We start from the raw sequence: 18,391 nt of genomic DNA, 5'->3' as shown, positions 1-18,391 counted from the left end.
TTCATTTATTTTTGTTAGTTGGAGGCTAATCACTTTACAATACCACAGTGGGTCTGTCATACATTGACATGAATCAGCCATGGAGTTACATGTATTCCCCATCCTGATCCCCCCTCCCATCTCCCTCTCCACCCAATTCCTCTGGGTTTTCCCAGTGCACCTGGCCCGAACACTTGTCTCATGCATCCCACCTGGGCTGGTGATCTGTTTCACTATAGATAATATACATGCTGTTCTCTCGAAACATCCCACCCTCACCTTCTCCCACAGAGTCCAAAAGTCTGTTCTGTACATCTGTGTCTCTTTTTCTGTTTTGCATATAGGGTTATCATTACCATCTTTCTAAATTCCATATATATGTGTTAGTATGCTGTAATGTTCTTTATCTTTCTGGCTTACTTCACTCTGTATAATGGACTCCAGTTTCATCCATCTCATTAGAACTGATTCAAATGAATTCTTTTTAACAGCTGAGTAATATTCCATGGTGTATATGTACCACAGCTTCCTTATCCATTCGTCTGCTGATGGGCATCTAGGTTGCTTCCATGTCCTGGCTATTATAAATAGTGCTGCGATGAACATTGGGGTGCACGTGTCTCTTTCAGTTTTGGTTTCCTCAGTGTGTATGCCCAGAAGTGGGATTGCTGGGTCATATGGCAGTTCTATTTCCAGTTTTTAAAGAAATCTCCACCCTGTTCTCCATAGTGGCTGTACTAGTTTGCATTCCCACCAACAGTGTAAGAGGGTTCCCTTTTCTCCACACCCTCTCTAGCATTTATTGCTTGTAGACTTTTGGATAGCAGCCATCCTGACTGGCGTGCAATGATACATCATTGTGGTTTTGATTTGCATTTCTCTGATGATGAGTGATGTTGAGCATCTTTTCATGTGTTTATTAGCCATCTGTATGTCTTCTTTGGAGAAATGTCTGTTTAGTTCTTTGGCCCATTTTTTGATTGGGTCATTTATTTTTCTGGAATTGAGCTGCAGGAGTTGCTTGTGTATTTTTGAGATTAATCCTTTTCTGTTGCTTCATTTGCTATTATTTTCTCCCAATCTGAGGGCTGTCTTTTCACCTTGCTTATAGTTTCCTTTGTTGTGCAAAAGCTTTTAAGTTTCATTAGGTTCCATTTGTTTATTTTTGCTTTTATTTCCAATATTCTAACTTTAGAATGTTAGGAAAGTTAATCCAAGCACAGAGGTTGGCCCATCACCTGACCTTCAGTAAAACTGAGAGACTCTTGCTTCTCTGGAGACCTCTGAGAGTGTGGTCAACTATGTTTATTGGACTAGTTATAGCCTGTGAAGTGTGTTGCAAATGTAGGTTACTGATTTTTTTTATTATTAATAGTAGAAAAAGAATAATGGCCCTAACCCCCAAATATTTTTAAATTTTAAACATGCTATTTGAGAATACCAATTTTTAAGGAATGTGAAAGAATTCAGCCTTTAGTTTTTCTTGCTGAGGAGCATTTTTAAATGCTTTATAATGGCAGTTAGATGTGATACTATTTTAAAAACAATCTTAAAAGATACAGAGAGAAAAACACCAATACAGTATACTAATGTATAAATATATGGAATTTAGAAAGATGATAATAAGATGGTCTTATTAATTTGAATTACTTTTTTGAGGTCACTGAAATTACTGAATCATATACATACACAATTTTATTTAAGATGTCAGTTGCTAATCTGTTTTGTCTGTATAAACAAATTTTAGCCTCAGGTTGAAAAGTCTTGAGTTATCAACAATTTTTAGCTTAATTTACTTTAAACTCTTTGGACAGATTACCAGAACTTAAGTGTCCACCTTTTGGTCTCTATCCAGTTCATGAGATTAGCAAATAAATTGTGTGTTTACATGTCAGCGGTTTGTCTTAGAAAAGGGAGGAATGGGAGTAGCTGGTACATATAGGATAGTTGTAGATGGACTGTGTTTCCCTTCTTTCAAGCAACATTCTGTGTGCACATGCATTATGCGAGCAATATATATGTGTGTATACAAGGTATATTTGTGTTCCTCTTATGCCAACTGCCTTTCTTTTTCTGTTAGTCACCTTTGACAAAGACTTTATTTAGTATTTTTTCTTTCTGTTTAGATAAATTATTGACTCTAGTTATTCAATACATATATTAAATTTGTATATATATAAATAATACATATTAAGTTTGCATATATATATATATATATATTAAAACACAGACATTTATTTCTGAGGAGCTCTGCCTATAAGGGTGGTGTCTGCCTTGGTCCTGAGGGTGAAGCAAATGGCTGTTCAAAGTTGAAGACCCCTCCCTCTGGAGTCATTTCAAGAAAGCATTAATTTTTGTATCTACAATGATATAATAATTTCTATCCAAAATTATGCTGCTGTATGTAATTACATGTCTATTCCTCTTTCAAGGAAAGCAAGTGAAGGAAGGAAGACTTAGGCACAGAAATAATCCTTTTAAAGTCCTTCATTAGAGACAGTCTGTTGATGATGCCTGTGCTCGGGCATGAGTCTTCTAAGAAACACAGAACACTGTTGCTCCTTAAAAATGATGACCCAGAGGCTCTCCCTAAATACCTTGCTATCACTTCCTGTTATAAAACATTTTATTGAATAAATCATTAAGCTCCATGACAAATTCAGACACAAGAAACACATATCAACTTAGAGTTGGCTTCTTGGGTTCATATCCAGGCTTTGTTAATTACTGACTGTATACCCTTAAGCAAATTAATCATTTGGCTTTATCTCAGTCATACAATGTGTCTCATCATAGTTAGATGTGAGGACTAAGTGAGAAAATATACATTAAGTAATAGCAAAATATCTAATATATAGAATATACTAAATAATTTATTATTAGTTTGATTAGGATTAGGTGGCTCAGTGGTAAAGAATCTGCCTGTAATGCAGGAGCCGCAGGAGGCACAGCTTCTATCCCTGGGTCGGGAAGATCCCCTAGAGGAGGGCATGGCAACCCACTCCAATATTCTTGCCTGGAGAATCCCATGGACAGAGGAGCTGGCTGGCTACAGTCCACAGAGTCACAAAGAGTTGAACATGACTGAAGTGACTTAGCATGCACAGATTATGTATCTCTATATAGATATCATATTGCTTTAATTTGGGCTTCCCTGGAGGCTCAAGGGTAGAGTCTGTTTGACAATGCAGGAGACATGGTTTTGATCCCTGGGTTGGGAATATCCCTTGTAGGAGGAAATGGCAACCCACTACACTATTCTTGCCTGGCAAATTCCATGGGTAGAGGAGCCTGGTAGGCTACCGTCCTTGGGGTCACAAAAGAGTTGAACACGACTGAATGAATGAGTTCACAGGCGTGTAGCACAGCTTTAACTCTGCAGACTAACATTTGTTGTTTGCATCACAAATGAGATTCTAAGAATGAATGATTACGCAAATTCAAATTAAAATGAGATGATTTTCTGCATCATTATTTTTAATATATTCAAGGTTCCTAATGTTTAGTGATGGCAAAGCTGTGGGGAAAATTAGCTTCTAATACACTATTTTGGGGAATAAAAGATACTTCAGAATTTTGAGAGCAATGCTACAGAATCTGCCAAATGTAAATGTATGTGTATTTTTTGTTTTGATGATGACATAGATTTCTCCAACAGAAATAAGTGAAGATGTCTGTAAGTGGTGTTCATTGTGTATCTGTGTGTAAGGCACAGAATTAAAACTGAAATAAATTTCAAGCAAAAATGGACTAAAGGAATTATATTGTAACAATGAAATGGAATAATACGTAACAATTAAAATCAAGGAAAATTCATCAATATTGACAGAAAATGCTGTCAATTACAAGCTGTAATTAGAATTTCAAGTGAATTATTATATTTTTATATGTTCCTATAGAGTGAAACACATCAATGATGATATATATACCAAATACAAATGCATATCTTAGGAGCATTTACTAAACTGTTAGTAGAGGATCAAGTGAGTGAGTGCTTATGGTTGAGAGAGGGTTTTTTACTTTAACCTTTCTATCTATCTATCTTTTTAAGCTATTCCTTGTGAGGCATGTTTTGCTTTTACAATTTATGAAAATAAATTATTTAATTATAAATATTCTACTTTTGGCTAGAACAGTGTTTAGGAAACAAGTTGCTTTTGAAGGTTTCTTTTAAAGTCAGTTCAGAAACTTAATCTCACTAAGTGTTCAGGAGTAATTAAGCTGATAGCCTTTTAGTCAATTTAATACTTAATAGACCCAGGTGATGTTAATTGTAAAGAAACAGCTTGCCAATGAAGGAGACAAGAGATGGAGCTTCGATCCCTAGGTTGTGAAGATTTCCTGGAGAAGGGAATGGCTACCCAATCCAGTATTCTGGCCTATATAATTCCATGGACTGTATAGTATGTTTCCCTTTATTATAAATAAATTGATTTGGAAAATTTGATATTTCTTTAAAATTAATCTTTTTACAAATCTGATGAATTGGTTAAATGCTTATTAAGAAAGACCTCCAATTTTTTGCTGCATCATTTTTTTAATTTATTTCATGAACATTAATTTTTTTTAATTTAGCTAAGTAAGGAGATAAATGAATTACTTCTGATATGCAAGCTATACAGATACATGTAACAAATATCCAGAATAACAGGTGAAGGAGATTTGGGAGATGATGTGAGCCTGAAAGATGAGTGTAATGGATTAGTTTAACAAATGACAAGAACAAGGGGAGGCCAGGAACTTACAGGATTAGCAGATAATCATAACGAATATTTGGATAGTCCTCTCCAAACGTTCTCATGTCTCTTACTTCCTTTGACTTTCATGACAGTTTTGTGAGACAGGGTGTAAAATTTGTGGAGGGGCTGTGGTCAGTGAGCTGAGGTATCAACTTAATCACATAGGCATCAAGAGGCTTTGAGCAAGTTACACACTAATTCCAGTTGGGCTATTTCAAATCCTAAAAGATGATGCTGTGAAAGTGCTTCACTCAATATGCCAGGAAATTTGGAAATCTCAGCAGTGGCCACAGGACTGGAACATTTCAGTTTTCATCCCTATGCCAAATAATACCAAAGAATGCTCAAACTACTGCACAGCTGCTCTCATCTCACATGCTAGTGAAGCAACGCTCAAAATTCTCCAAGCCAGACTTCAGTAATACGTGAACCGTGAACTTCCAGATGTTCAAGCTGGATTTAGAAAAGGCAGAGGAACCAGAGATCAAATTGCCAAAGTCGATTGGATCATCAAAAAAGCAGGAGAGTTCCAGAAAAGCATTTACTTATGCTTTTGACTATGCCAAACTCTTTGACTGTGTGGATCACAACAAACTGTGGAAAATTATGAAAGAGATGGGAATACCAGACCACCTAACCTGACTCCTGAGAAATCTGTATGCGGGTCAAAAAGCAACAGTTAGAACCAGACATAGAACAACAGACTGGTTGTAAATTAGGAGTGTAATATGTCAAGGCTGTATATTTTCACTCTGCTTATTTGACGTATGCAGAGTACATCATGAAAAATGCTGGGTTGGATGAAGCACAAGCTGGAATCAAGATTGCTGGGAGATATATCAATAAACTGAGATATGCAGATGACACCTCCCTTAAGGCAGAAAGTGAAAAAGAACTAAAGAGCCTCTCGATGAAAGTGAAAGAAGAGAGTGAAAAAGTTGGCTTAAAGCTCAACATTCAGAAAACCAAGATCATGGCATCTGGTCCCATCACTTCATGGCAAATAGATGGGGAAACAGTGGAAACTGACAGATTTAATTTTGGGGGGCTCCAAAATCACTGCAAATGATGATTGCAGCCATGAAATTAAAAGGCGCTTGCTCCTTGGAAGAAAAGTTATGACCAACCTAGACAGCATATTAAAAAGCAGAGACTTTGCTTTACCAACATAGGTCTATCTAGTCAAAGCTATGATTTTTTCAGTAGTCATGTATGGATGTGAGAGTTGGACTTTAAAGAAAGCTTAGCACCAAAGAATTGATGCTTTTGAACTGTGGTGTTGGAGAAGACTCTTGATAGTCATTTGAACAGCAAGGAGATCCAATGAGTTCATCCTAAAGGAAATCAGTCCTTAATATTCATTGGAAGGACTGATGTTGAAGCTGAAACTCCAATACTTTGGCCACCTGATGGGAAGAACTGACTCATTTGAAATGACCCTGATGCTGGGAAAGATTGAGGGCAGGAGGAGAAGGGGATGACAGAGGATGAGATGGTTGGATGGCATCGCTAACTCAATGGACATGAGTTTGAGTAAACTCCAGGAGTTGGTTATGGAATGGGAGGCCTGGGGTGCTGTAATCCATGGGGTCACAAAGAGTCAGACACGACTGAACAACTGAACTTAACTGAACTGAAACCTTATTCACTGCATTAGAAAATCAGGATAATGCTAGGTCCTACATTATATGGTTTTGTGGGAACTAAAAAATGAAAACCATAAAGATTTTAGCACAGTACTCTCAAATAATAACTCCTTAACACTTAATGACTTGAACTGCTATTGCATTGTTTTATTTTTACAGAATTTATAGGTTGTGTAGTCAGTAAGTGACCTGACTGCAGTGAAGAATTAGGTTGTTCATTCTTGACCCCATGGATTTTCCCACTGTACAAAACACAATCAAATGTGTTCTTACAGTTAGCTATGGTCTTTATGGCAGTGAGAGGGAACTGTAGAAAAGGATGAGGTTGACTACTTTGGTTGGGGGTCTTGAATTTCAAAATAGGAAGCTGAGATGTGAACTAGTAGTCAATACATATTAAAATAGAAGGGCACTGTTATCTTAGTATAGTGTATTTTGTTTTAAAATATTTGAAGCCATAAGATAGTTCAGAGGAAATATTATTTAGAAGTGTAAACATTTAATGTAGATAAGAGCTGAGCTGCTGTGTTTGAAGGAAACAGAGTCTCCATGCTGGCTCCTTCGAACCCCAGTTTTCTAATAACCTGCCATAGTCACCTAATTCTCTAGATGTGAAAAACTGAGGCCCAGAATAGTAAACAATGTAACAACATAACCTAGGAGTGAGAGGGACAACCTGGAATAAAACCCAGTTTTCCTGATTTCCAAGAATATGTCCTTTCTACTTCATTTGTGCTATTGAAATTTTTTGAAGTTCTTAGACTGTAGATGAGAGTGGTTGAAGCTAATCTATATTGCATATTTGCAAAGAGTGTCCTGAAAGTTGTTTAATTTTGTTTAGTAAGAGGGGTAATCCTAAGAGTGGGTCTTAGGTGTTTACAGGAGTCTCAGAGACTGTGTAGTTTGCATCCCCATTTAAAACAATCATCTCTAACAGAGGTCCATCAAGACAGCCTCTGCTTAAGTATTCTTCACAAAGAGACTTTGGCTAATGAAGCACTTATCTTACCATCTCATCATCCAACTGTGGAAACAATTGCATTTAGTCAATGGAGGCCACTATTCACTTATTTAGTGGCATAAGGCAAAGACTAAGAATTTGTGTTTTAAAATGAGATGACATGGATTTGTAATTTCTGCTCTTTTTAACTGAGATGCTCAATGTGTCTAAACCTCTGTTTCCTCATCCTCAAGATGAGATCTGTGACAGTACCCTGTCCCAAGTGATATGAAAATAAATGTAATAATGCAAATAGCAGACAAAACACCTTGCTGTCACATAGTGAGTGTAAAATAGATTAGTTGCTTTGTTAATATTTTTATTATTCTTTAGAATCTTTGGCTTTATCTGTGTGCAGCCCTTCACAGGAAAAAAATGGAAGAAAGGATTTATGTTGACTTAGGCTTGTCTGCTGGGATGAGGCTGGCCAAGTTGAAGCTGGGTCTTCCTGAAGCAAAGAAAGAGATTAAGCTTTTGTTTTCTTTAATCAGCATTTTTGGAAAGTAATTAGAATCTTGGGAGGTTAGTTAGAGGTTATAAATCGTGTGTCCAGGATTATATTTATAATAAAAACATGCTCTTCATTGTAGTCTCATCATTGAATTAATCATTGAATTTTATTGTAGAATTATTGAATAAGATAAGCACAGGAAGCATAAATTTGCCTCTCTGTGTTGTCATAATATAGAAATTATTGAATTTTCATTATATCTTTCATATTGAGCACTCAACATTATAGTAAAAGTAGCAATATAGGTTGTTTTTGTTGGTATTGATTTTGATGCAGGAAAACCTGGACTTGAACTTGGCTTCAATGTTTATTATCTTTGGGAACTTGCTGTCATTTTTTCACTCATTTTTGCCTCAGTATCTTATCTCTAAAATGAAGAAAATGCTTCATGGGATAGTCTAGTGCCTGATACACAAGAGAGATTTATTGAATAGTTACAGTATGCAATAATAATCCAATTTGATAGGAAGAAATGCAGATGAAAAGAGTATAGTTCTTAATAAGTGGAATACGACTTGGGATATGACCTACCTGCTTTGCAGGGCTCTTCAACTAAAACATTCCAGTAATAAGTAAGAATATGAAGCAAATGAGCTGAAATAAAATGTTCTGAGGTTACTAGGTATGTCCAGCGATACTTTAAGGTCAGTTTCCTAGCTTGGGGTTCCTAAAAGGCAGCAGCTGAGAGGACTTGTATGCAGGTAGTTCATTTTGGAAAAGAAAATGAAGGCAGTTAATGGGGTGAAACAGAGAGTGAAACAGAGGAGGAGCAAATCTGAATCTTAGATTGTGCTAGGCTGGTTACCATTTATCCACTGGCTCCTATCGACTGGTGATCTAGGATTTCCTAAAGGTATGTTAATTCTCGTCCCAGGATGATGAAGCAGGGTCTTCTAAGTGTCTCAAGCAGCAAGTGTCAGAAAAGCAAGAGATACACTGGTGAGAGGTGTTGTATGGGGAATGATCAAGGTGTTATCAGGATACAATTGTTTGCAGCAAGTTGCTGTAGTGATAGCTGAAGGAAAAGGCAAGTCAAGAGGATGTGAGAGAGAGTTCAAAAAATAAAAATCCCAAATTCGTAATAGTTACTAATTTAGAATAATATTCTTTTGTAAATTTTCCAGCTCAGAGAGATAAGCTTACATCAGCCCATAGTAAATGGGGAATCCCAACAATGTGACAGAATTCATTCTTTTGGGCATTGCAAAGAATCCAGAGCTATGGAAAATACTCTCTGCCGTGTTTCTAATCATGTATGTGTCCACCATTTTGGGAAACCTCCTCATTGTGGTAACTGTGGTCACAAGTCAGAGTCTGAGATCACCCATGTATTTTTTCCTTACGTCCTTCTCCTTCATGGATATCACCTACTCTTCCATCATTGCCCCCAAGATGATTGTGGGCTCCCTCTCTGAGAGCACTGCCATCTCCCTCAAAGCCTGCATGACCCAGCTCTTCATTGACCACTTCTTTGGTGGAGTGGGCATCATCCTCCTTATTGTGATGGCCCATGACCACTATGTGGCCATCTGTAAGCCCCTGTACTACATGACCATCATGAGGCCTCGTGCATGCTGCCTACTACTGGGAAGGTCATGGGTGGGGGCATTTACCCATGTAACAGTGAAGCTTCTCTTCATGTATCAAATTCCCTTCTGTGATCCTAATGTCATTGATCATTTTATGTGTGATTTGTTTCCGTTGCTGAAACTGGCCTCCATGGACACCCGCACCCTGGGCCTCTTAGTCATCCTCAACAGCGGGGTGATGTGTGTCACCGTCTTCTTCCTCCTCGTCACCTCCTATGTGGTCATCCTCTGCTCCCTGATGTCCTGCAGCTCCGAAGGGTGGAATAAAGCCCTCTCCACCTGTGGCTCCCACCTCAGGGTGGTCTTCATGTTCTTTGTGCCTTGTATTTTCTCATACATGAGGCCTGTAGTCACCTACCCCATAGACAAGGCAATGGCTGTATCTTTTACCATCATTGCACCCATGTTAAATCCCCTGATCTACACCTTGAGGAACGTGGAGGTGAAAAACGCCATGAGGAAACTGTGGATGAAACAAGGGGCCTTGTGTGGTCATTAGCTTACATGCTAAGAGCCGTTCTTTCTTACAAGGACAATGTGCTTTTACCTTCCCATTCATTCTGATCTATTGAGGATACAGTAGTTACTGGCATCATTTAATCATGCAAATCCGGCTAAGATTCCATAATCCTGTTACTCCCCACCTCTCCAGTGCACGCGGTGCTCCATTCCTTTTCTAACAAGGCTCTGCCCACTTTCTCTTTCTCGCTCTACATTTTTCTCCTGCCTTTTGAATAATTCAAGCCTTTTCTAGTTTATAACTTTTGCTTTTCTTACACTGCTCACTCCTGAAATTCTCTTTCCCAGAGTTCTTCTTCTCTGGCTCTATTTTTTTTTTTTTTTTTTCTTCCTTCAGATGAACTGTCATCTCCTTAGACATTTTCCCTGATAACTTTCTTCTAGGTAACTCTTTAACTCTTCATCTGATTATATCCTTAGTATCAATGTCTGAAACTAAACTTTAGCAATTATTTCTTGGCTTTTGTTGTCTCTTTTCCCTCCAACAAAGTTATAATCCCTGTAAGGTCAGAAGTTGTGTTTATTGCTTCATGCTGTCCTTAATAAATACTGTTGAATGAACGTAAACCTAAAAGTAACTTTTTTTTTTCTTAATACAAATTAATACCAAAAAGGGGCATATATATATATATATATATATATATATATACACATAAACACACACACACACACACACACACACACACATATATATATATATATAAAAGAAATATAGGAGTTAGAATTATCTGATTTCATGTTTCCAAGTGTCTTTTCCAGAGACATTTGGAAGAAAGTACAATCTCAGATTAGTACTTTACTTAGTAGTTTACTATTTAATAAGGAATTGATTTCCCTGGTACCTCAAACGGTAAAGTGTCTGCCTACAATGCAGGAGACCTGGGTTCAACCCCTGGGTCAGGAAGATCTCCTGGAGAAGGAAATGGCAACCCACTCCCATATTCTTGCCTGGAAAACCCCATGGATGGAGGAGCCTGGTAGGCTACAGTCCATGGGGTCGCAAATATTCAGACATGACTGAGTGACTTCACTTCACTTCACAGCACTCCCAAAATTCCCTGCTGCTGTTATTTGTCCTTTAAAGAGGCAGAATAAGAATCACTCACACTGGGAGTCAACATACTTCAGAATCTAGTGTCTGTAGCTATGCCCTATATGAGAAAAAACGTAACTCTATAGAGACCTAAATTTTTCTTTAACTGTGGGAAAATTTTTCTTGCTGTTACATCATAGAGTTGGATTTGAAAAACCAAAAGACATTTCTTTTCCTCTAGATTTTGCTTTGCCTGTCAATAGAGAGATACTGATCCCTTTTAAACTGCCTCCCTCACCTAGCATATGGGATATCTAAACTTGTATGCAGGTCAGGAAGCAACAGTTAAAACTGGACATGGAACAACAGACTGGTTCCAAATAGGAAAAGGAGTATGTCAAGGCTGTATACTGTCACCCTGCTTATTTAACTTCTATGCAGAGTACATCATGAGAAACACTGGGATAGAGGAAGCACAAGCTAGAATCAGGATTACCAGAAGAAATATCAATAACCTCAGATATGCAGATGACACCATCTTTAAGGCAGAAAGTGAGGAAGAACTAAAGAGCCTCTTGATGAAAGTGAAAGAGGAGAGTGAAAAAGTTGGCTTAAAGCTCAACATTCAGAAAAATAAGATCATGACATCTGTCCCATCAGTTCATGGGAAATAGATGGGGAAACAGTGGAAACAGTGGCTGACTTTATATTTTGGGGCTCCAAAATCACTGAAGATGGTGACTGCAGCCATGAAATTAAAAGACACTTACTCCTTGGAAGGAAAGTTATGACCACCCTAGACAGCATATTAAAAGCAGAGACATTATTTTGTCAGCAAAGGTCCATCTAATCAAGGCTACGGTTTTCTAGTAGTCATGTATGGATGTGAGAGGTGGAGTATAAAGAAAGCTGAACACTGAAGAATTGATGCTTTTGAGGTGTGGTGTTGGAGAAGACTCTTGAGAGTCCCTTGGACTGCAGAGATCCAACCAGTCCATCCTAAAGGAAATCAGTCCTGGGTGTTCATTTGAAGGACTGATGTTGAAGCTGAAACTCCAAAACTTTAGCCACCTGATGGGAAGAACTGATTCATTTGAAAAGACACTGATGCTGGAAAGATTGAGGGCAGGAGGAGAAGGGGATGATACAGAATGAGATGTTTGGATGGTATCACCGACTCAATGGACATGAGTTTGGGTGAACTCCAGGAGTTGGTGGTGGACAGGGAGGCCTGGCATGCTGCTGTTCATGGGTTTGCAAAGAGTCAGGCATGATTCAGTGACCGAACTGAACTGAAGATAATCAGTTGACAAGAGGGAATGTGATACAAGGTGAGATGTGAAAATTACACAGGTTCCTTCTGATGCAAGGTGAGATGTGAAAATTAAACAGATTTCTTCTGATCAAGAAATCTGTTATTTTTTGACTTTTAAGTTCAGAAAAAATTATCGGCATCAGAATAATTTTGATTAGAAGAATAATTAAAATTAAAATTCTTCGTGTGACTATGGATAACTCAGCAATTTGGCATCAAACATCTTTGCTCATAGGCTTCCCAGATGGTGCTAAAAAACAGACCTGGTAAAGAACAGGCCTGCCAATGCAGAAGACATAAGAGATGCCTGGAAAATCCCATGAATAGAGGAGGCTGCTGGGCTCCACAGGGTAGTAAAGAGTAGGACATGACTGAAGCAACTTGGTACACATGCACACATCTTTGCACAGAGCGTCCATTTGATTTTTGGAATGTCATAACAGAGCATAATGTTTACTGGTTGCCTACAATATCTTAAAATTGAACATCTGGATTCACCTAATTATTTTTCTTGTCTCACGTCAAAGAAAAAGAAAAAGCTGCTGACAGTTTGTAAATGTTGATCTCTATGGGAACTTTCTGATGATAATTTTTATTATTTTAATTATGAGAATTGGAAGGTTCATAATGTGACCCCTAAAGCTAAATAATATTTTTAGTAATTCTCCAGCATCAGAGTAGGTCCAGAATTTACATTTTCTATTACAAAGGTAAGGCCATTTTGACCATTCATGCTGAAGTTATTATCTGCAATTATATTCCACAAATCTCTTCTCTCTTCTGTAGGTCTCCCTAGTTTCTTCACATGAAGTAGTTTTATTCATTAAACATATTACTTTTCAGCTCACTGCTCACCTTTTTTGTTTGGTTCTTTAATGCTCTTATTTTGAAACAAATCTTGGTCTTGCTGCTTTTTTAAAGAAGCTCACTGTGGATAATTGATTGTAAATAATCTGTGTATCAAAATAGAAAATTCCAATACTATTTATGATACAAAGACATTACAAAGTAGGAATAAGATAGCATTTTGATTTGAAGGAGAGTGTTGGACTAAAAAAAAAAAAAAACCAACTACTGGAAACACCCAACTTATTCGGAGACATTAAATAAGCTTACTTCCTATTTCACTCTGAAAATGTAAGCTATCTGAAGGGAACTTACTTAGACTCTTACAACTGTATCTACCAATTTCCAGCACCCATTCAGATATTTGCTACCTTCTTACCTACTCTTAAAAATGCATTCATTATCTATGTTCCTATGCAAAGCAATCAACCTCTTTATTGTACACTACACCTGATTTCCTTCTTGTTTGTGTGAGGGCATTGGTCTAAAAATAGCTTCTATGTCTATTTTATCTACATTTCACTTTCTATTTGATAATTTTACAAGAGCAAGGAAGCAAATCTGTTATACCCTCATCTTTCAAGTAAAATCTTCCATTGACTCTTTTTCCTTCATCAGTTATTCTTTCATTTCATTCTCTCCTCTTTCTTACAAAACACAAGAGAATCTCTAACACTTGTCTCCCATTTCTCTCCTTCTGTTCTGTTTAAACCCTTTCAGCCACACTTCAATTAAATTTCTCTTTTCTGGGTCACCAGTGACCTCTATGTTATTCAACATAACTGTCATCACTCATTTTTCATCTTATAAAATCCACCAGCAGTGTTTCATCCCATTTTTCTTGGCACACTTCCTTTGAGCAATGATTCTTTGAGGTTGAGACCTGAAATCCAAATTCCTCCATGGTATTTCCACCTGAATGACTAATAGATTTCTTACACTGGTCCCAACAACAAAGCATATTTTCATGGAATTTGATATAACAATTCTAAAATTATATGCATATGTGCCTGTCTTCAAATAAATTTGGTGACAGGAGAAAAGAAGAATAGGAAACTAGATTTACTAATTGTAAGAACATATCACAAAGCTTTAGTTTGTAAAATTTTTGCTATATTCCCATGAATAAAGAATCCTAAAAGAACAGGAGAAATGGTCCAGACTCGAGTTCTATATATTTGTAGATTTAATATAAAGGCTATAATTTAATTAATTAGTGATCAGGATGGAATTTTAATCTGTCAGGAAGCATGGACTCCTGGATAAATTCTGAAAGAGCCATATTGTCATTTAACTCCCCTCCACATCATCCTCTCATTTCACACACTCTTTGTGCTTTTTGCTCCTTGTGTCCCTCTCTCTTTTCTGATTTGTAGGGTTCTCTGAATTTACCCTGTTTCTATAACATACGTGTTACATTACCTGCCCCACCCCATAATCACAATATTATTCCTTATCCCACTCACTTCCTCTAGCTGAAGCAAATAATAAAGGATTAAGTAAATCAGGACTTGGAATAAAATAGAAGATGCTACATGTGTTTTGAAGTAGAAACCAAGGTTCCAGGATTAATTGCTGGAGTCCTGCTGTTAAGTCATAATTTTAAAATATTCCCTCTGTGAGAGTGGTCCATGTCAGATGGCTATTCCATGTCAGGAAAAGCATCTAAAATTTCATTGAAAATATAATAGCACTTGTCCCTTAATACCATGTGCAAATGAAGTCTAGGCAATTATTATTTACCTTTCTGATGAATCACTTCAATACTGCTTCTTTCTGGGGAGTGTGACTAAGCATTAAAAATAGGTAGAATACAAGAGTGTTTAGAGGGGCACACTCATTGATATAGACTCTCTGCAGGGACCTCATGAGCTAAGCCCTGATTTTCCCTCCAGCTTCAATTGCAATGCTACATTCCATCAGAGTAAACAAACTGGGGAATACATGTAAATCCATGGCTGATTCATGTCAATGTATGAAAAAACCCACTACAATATTGTAAAGTAATTAGCCTCCAACTAATAAAAATAAATGAAAAAAAAATGAAAAGAGAAAAATGTCTTTAAGGTATGGAAATAGTACTTTTAATTTAAAATTAAGGCATATCAAGATCAAATACTGAGATAAGAAAAACAGATTTTGGATTAATGTATAGATTTTTGCGTGAAAAACATCCACACATAAAAGTTGTTACTCTTTAGTAAGCATGATGTTGCTCTAGTCCCCACACAGTACATGCCTTTATGGACTGATGCTGTTCCTTATCCCAGAACTCATCTTTTGCATTTAGTAAATAAACAAACATTCCACTGCAGTCTGCGAAGGGACTATGTTCTGTCCTAATTTAGAGTTTTCTCTTTCTGAACATGAAGGGACTTGAAAGCACCTACAAATAGAAGCCCAGGAGAAGCAAAAAGAAAAAAAAAAAAAAAACTAACTGATTGGGGTCATAAAATTTTTACAAACACTTGAGCAAGTCAAACCATAAATAACTGTGTCTTGGAAAATTGTAATGATGGGAAATTTCCATACCCTGAGGGAAACTGAAATTCAATCCTAAGGTTCATGACCTCTTAGGGAAACCTCTTTAAATTCCACTTACAGGTCAAGGAGGAAACTTTTGCTTCTTTATGTTTACATTGTGACCATGGTGAAGACAGTGTTTGAGAATCAGTAGGGAAAATTCTTTACCACATCTACCAGAATTGCAACATCTCTCTTTCTTAGATGTAGAAGTAAGACTTAGAAATTTTATATTTCACATTTTGACCACCTGTTGAATGGGTTTTTTTTCTTCATAAAGAGAAGGATATTATCATTACCAGAATTTTCAAGAGACTGACACATAGTGAGATTTATAATTCACATTTTTGCATATTCACAGGTGATTTTAAATTGTGATGTAGTATGTAAAATTATGGGTATTGTGATGCAGGCTACCAAGTTTAAGGCAAGCTGTGGTCTGTCACTTAATTGTGTACATTTAGGACAATTCTATAAACCTTTTTGCCCTCAGAATGTTTATTTTCAATGCAGATTATATGTTTATAAGGCCAAAGGATTTGGAAACAAATAAAATAATACATGTGGAATTAATTAGATAGGACTTGAAATAATTTAGGTGTTGAATATATAGCAGCTGTTTGAATACAAACATTTTTGGAGGGTTATGTGTTCCTATTCAAGTCTAATGAAATTAGAGCTATCCTCAGGTTTTTATCTTCAAGTTAAATCCAAATAACTATAAAATGCAACATCTGAGTATTTTTATTAGAGCTAGTCGATAGCATTTTATTTACTGTTTCTTGATATAATTTATCATTATTGTTTCTTAATTTATTATCATTTAATTATTATTTCTTTATATGTTATATTTATCATTCATTTACCCCTCATCCTAGTGTTTCAGATTTTAAAAAAGTGAACTACATATGTAGAACAAAGGTGATTTATTTAGAGACTAGTGATATGTAATACAGCAGTTAATTTCCCACAAAAAGCACTAAAGAATGGCCCAGGAAAGGACATGAAGGATAATAGTGTCTTACTCAACTGACAGAGCAGAGTCTTCTGATTTTAAATTTGCTCATTTAATTTTCTCTATGTACACTTGATGTCATAAACAACATTAAATTTCTGCTGCAGAATTGTTCAAAAATATTTAAATGGCTGAGGTTTCTAACCACCTTAGTGCTGGTTGTTGTGACTTTTTCTCTCTCTTAACATGAACTAAATCACTAAGACAACAGAAGGAAAAAAGGCTCAGGCATCCATCAGGAAGGACACAGGTAGGAACTTTGAAAGGTTATTTTTCTAAATTCCCAAAATAGTAAGAGTATAGAAATTGAAACTTTGAGGGAAACCAGCAGAGCAATATTGAAGAAAGAGAAAAAGATCTGAAATCTGAAGTGAACACATTTTTCAGGCTGTAAAGGAAAAAAATATGCCTAAGTAAATGAAAAATTAAACTATTATTGTTGGAGTAAATGGCAACGCTGGATAAAAATGCAGTTGGTTCCAAGAATTTAACTTGGCCGGTAATTAGAATGGGTTTTTAATCTATTAATTTAATATTAAAATATAATTAGAAAATACTGCATATAATGACATCCTTATTATTAATTTCTCATATAATTTTGAATATTATATATATTGTATAATTTATTTTAAATTATATAATAGTTACATCAGCTTTAAATTAGACACAGAAATTTCTGTATTATTTTCAGAATGAACAATGCTAGAATAATGTTGCTGCCAAAATGAACGGGAAGAAAACAGTAAGTGAAGGTAAGAGCCAGGAGGCAAAATTTCCAGGGTCCCAGGTCCAAAAGATGGTTCAGAGACCTCAGTTCACTGTGTGAAGGGCCCTCAGCAATCTTCTGTGCATCTCCAGCGTCTGAAGAATATGGCTATCAGGGAAGGGAAGTCCGTGAGATATTTTCTCAGAAATATGAACAACACAAGCTGTTTCCAAGAAAAACATTTGAAGGGAATGAAGGAGGAAACAGACAGAACAAGCTCCATCTTGAAAGCAAGACTCCATCTTGGGCCGGACTGTGGACTTTGAGCTATATGCCCAGTATCTATGGAAAGGACATACCAACTGGAAAACCAGGCCCCCTGGATGGAAGAGCCCCAGGGCTCGTACCTAGACTCTCTGTTGCCTAAAAGAATACCCTAATTGTCTGTGTAACTGAATAGAATCATACATTCTATTATGCTTATGGGGGTAGGACCACAGGCCTATTGATAATTGTCCACTGTTAACTACCTAGCCTTAAGGCATATGAATCACGGGTTAGCTCTGATTGTATCTTTCTTTTCCTTTGTTCAGACTGGTTTCAGGGAATTTGGGGAGGTGGGTTTGGGCACATACACTTAGGATATATAAGGTTTTCAGAAAAACTGGTCAGGGTCCTTGGCTAAGAGGAGACTCTGCCTTGAGCCCTCCGGTGTAATAAACTGTACTCCACTATCTGCATTGTCCATTTGAGTGAGTTTGTTTCCCAGAACACGTGGCTATAACAAGAAAATTGATAGGGAGGGCTAGGCCTATGATTTAGCTATCTGTGGATTCTTTACAGCAGGAAAATACTTACAGTGCAAGATTCTATGTTATGTTAGCATGTTGGTTTCACCAGTACAACTTAATTACACTGGATAAGTAATAAAATTATCCTCAAACATCATCTTTTCCCTAACAAATATTTA

The 18,391-nt window shown here is 36.8% G+C and overlaps 1 protein-coding gene across 1 annotated transcript; it reads left to right on the top strand.

Annotated features, from left to right (window-relative positions):
• The first annotated feature begins 9,033 nt into the window (after positions 1 to 9,033).
• Positions 9,034 to 9,963, top strand: LOC133055550 (olfactory receptor 4C6-like). Its single transcript, XM_061140719.1, has one exon. It carries the CDS (start codon positions 9,034 to 9,036, stop codon positions 9,961 to 9,963), a length of 930 nt encoding a protein of 309 aa, XP_060996702.1.
• Positions 9,964 to 18,391: the final 8,428 nt, after the last annotated feature.

The sequence above is a fragment of the Dama dama genome, chromosome 5, assembly GCF_033118175.1.
Source record: "Dama dama isolate Ldn47 chromosome 5, ASM3311817v1, whole genome shotgun sequence".
Lineage (NCBI taxonomy): Eukaryota > Metazoa > Chordata > Mammalia > Artiodactyla > Cervidae > Dama > Dama dama.
Note: the sequence above shows the minus strand (reverse complement) of the source record. Positions and strands in the feature narration are given on the sequence as shown.

Excerpts from the sequence above, each read along its gene's own strand:
- LOC133055550 (XM_061140719.1), top strand. The coding sequence starts at position 9,034 with ATGGGGAATCCCAACAATGTGACAGAATTCATTCTTTTGGGCATTGCA.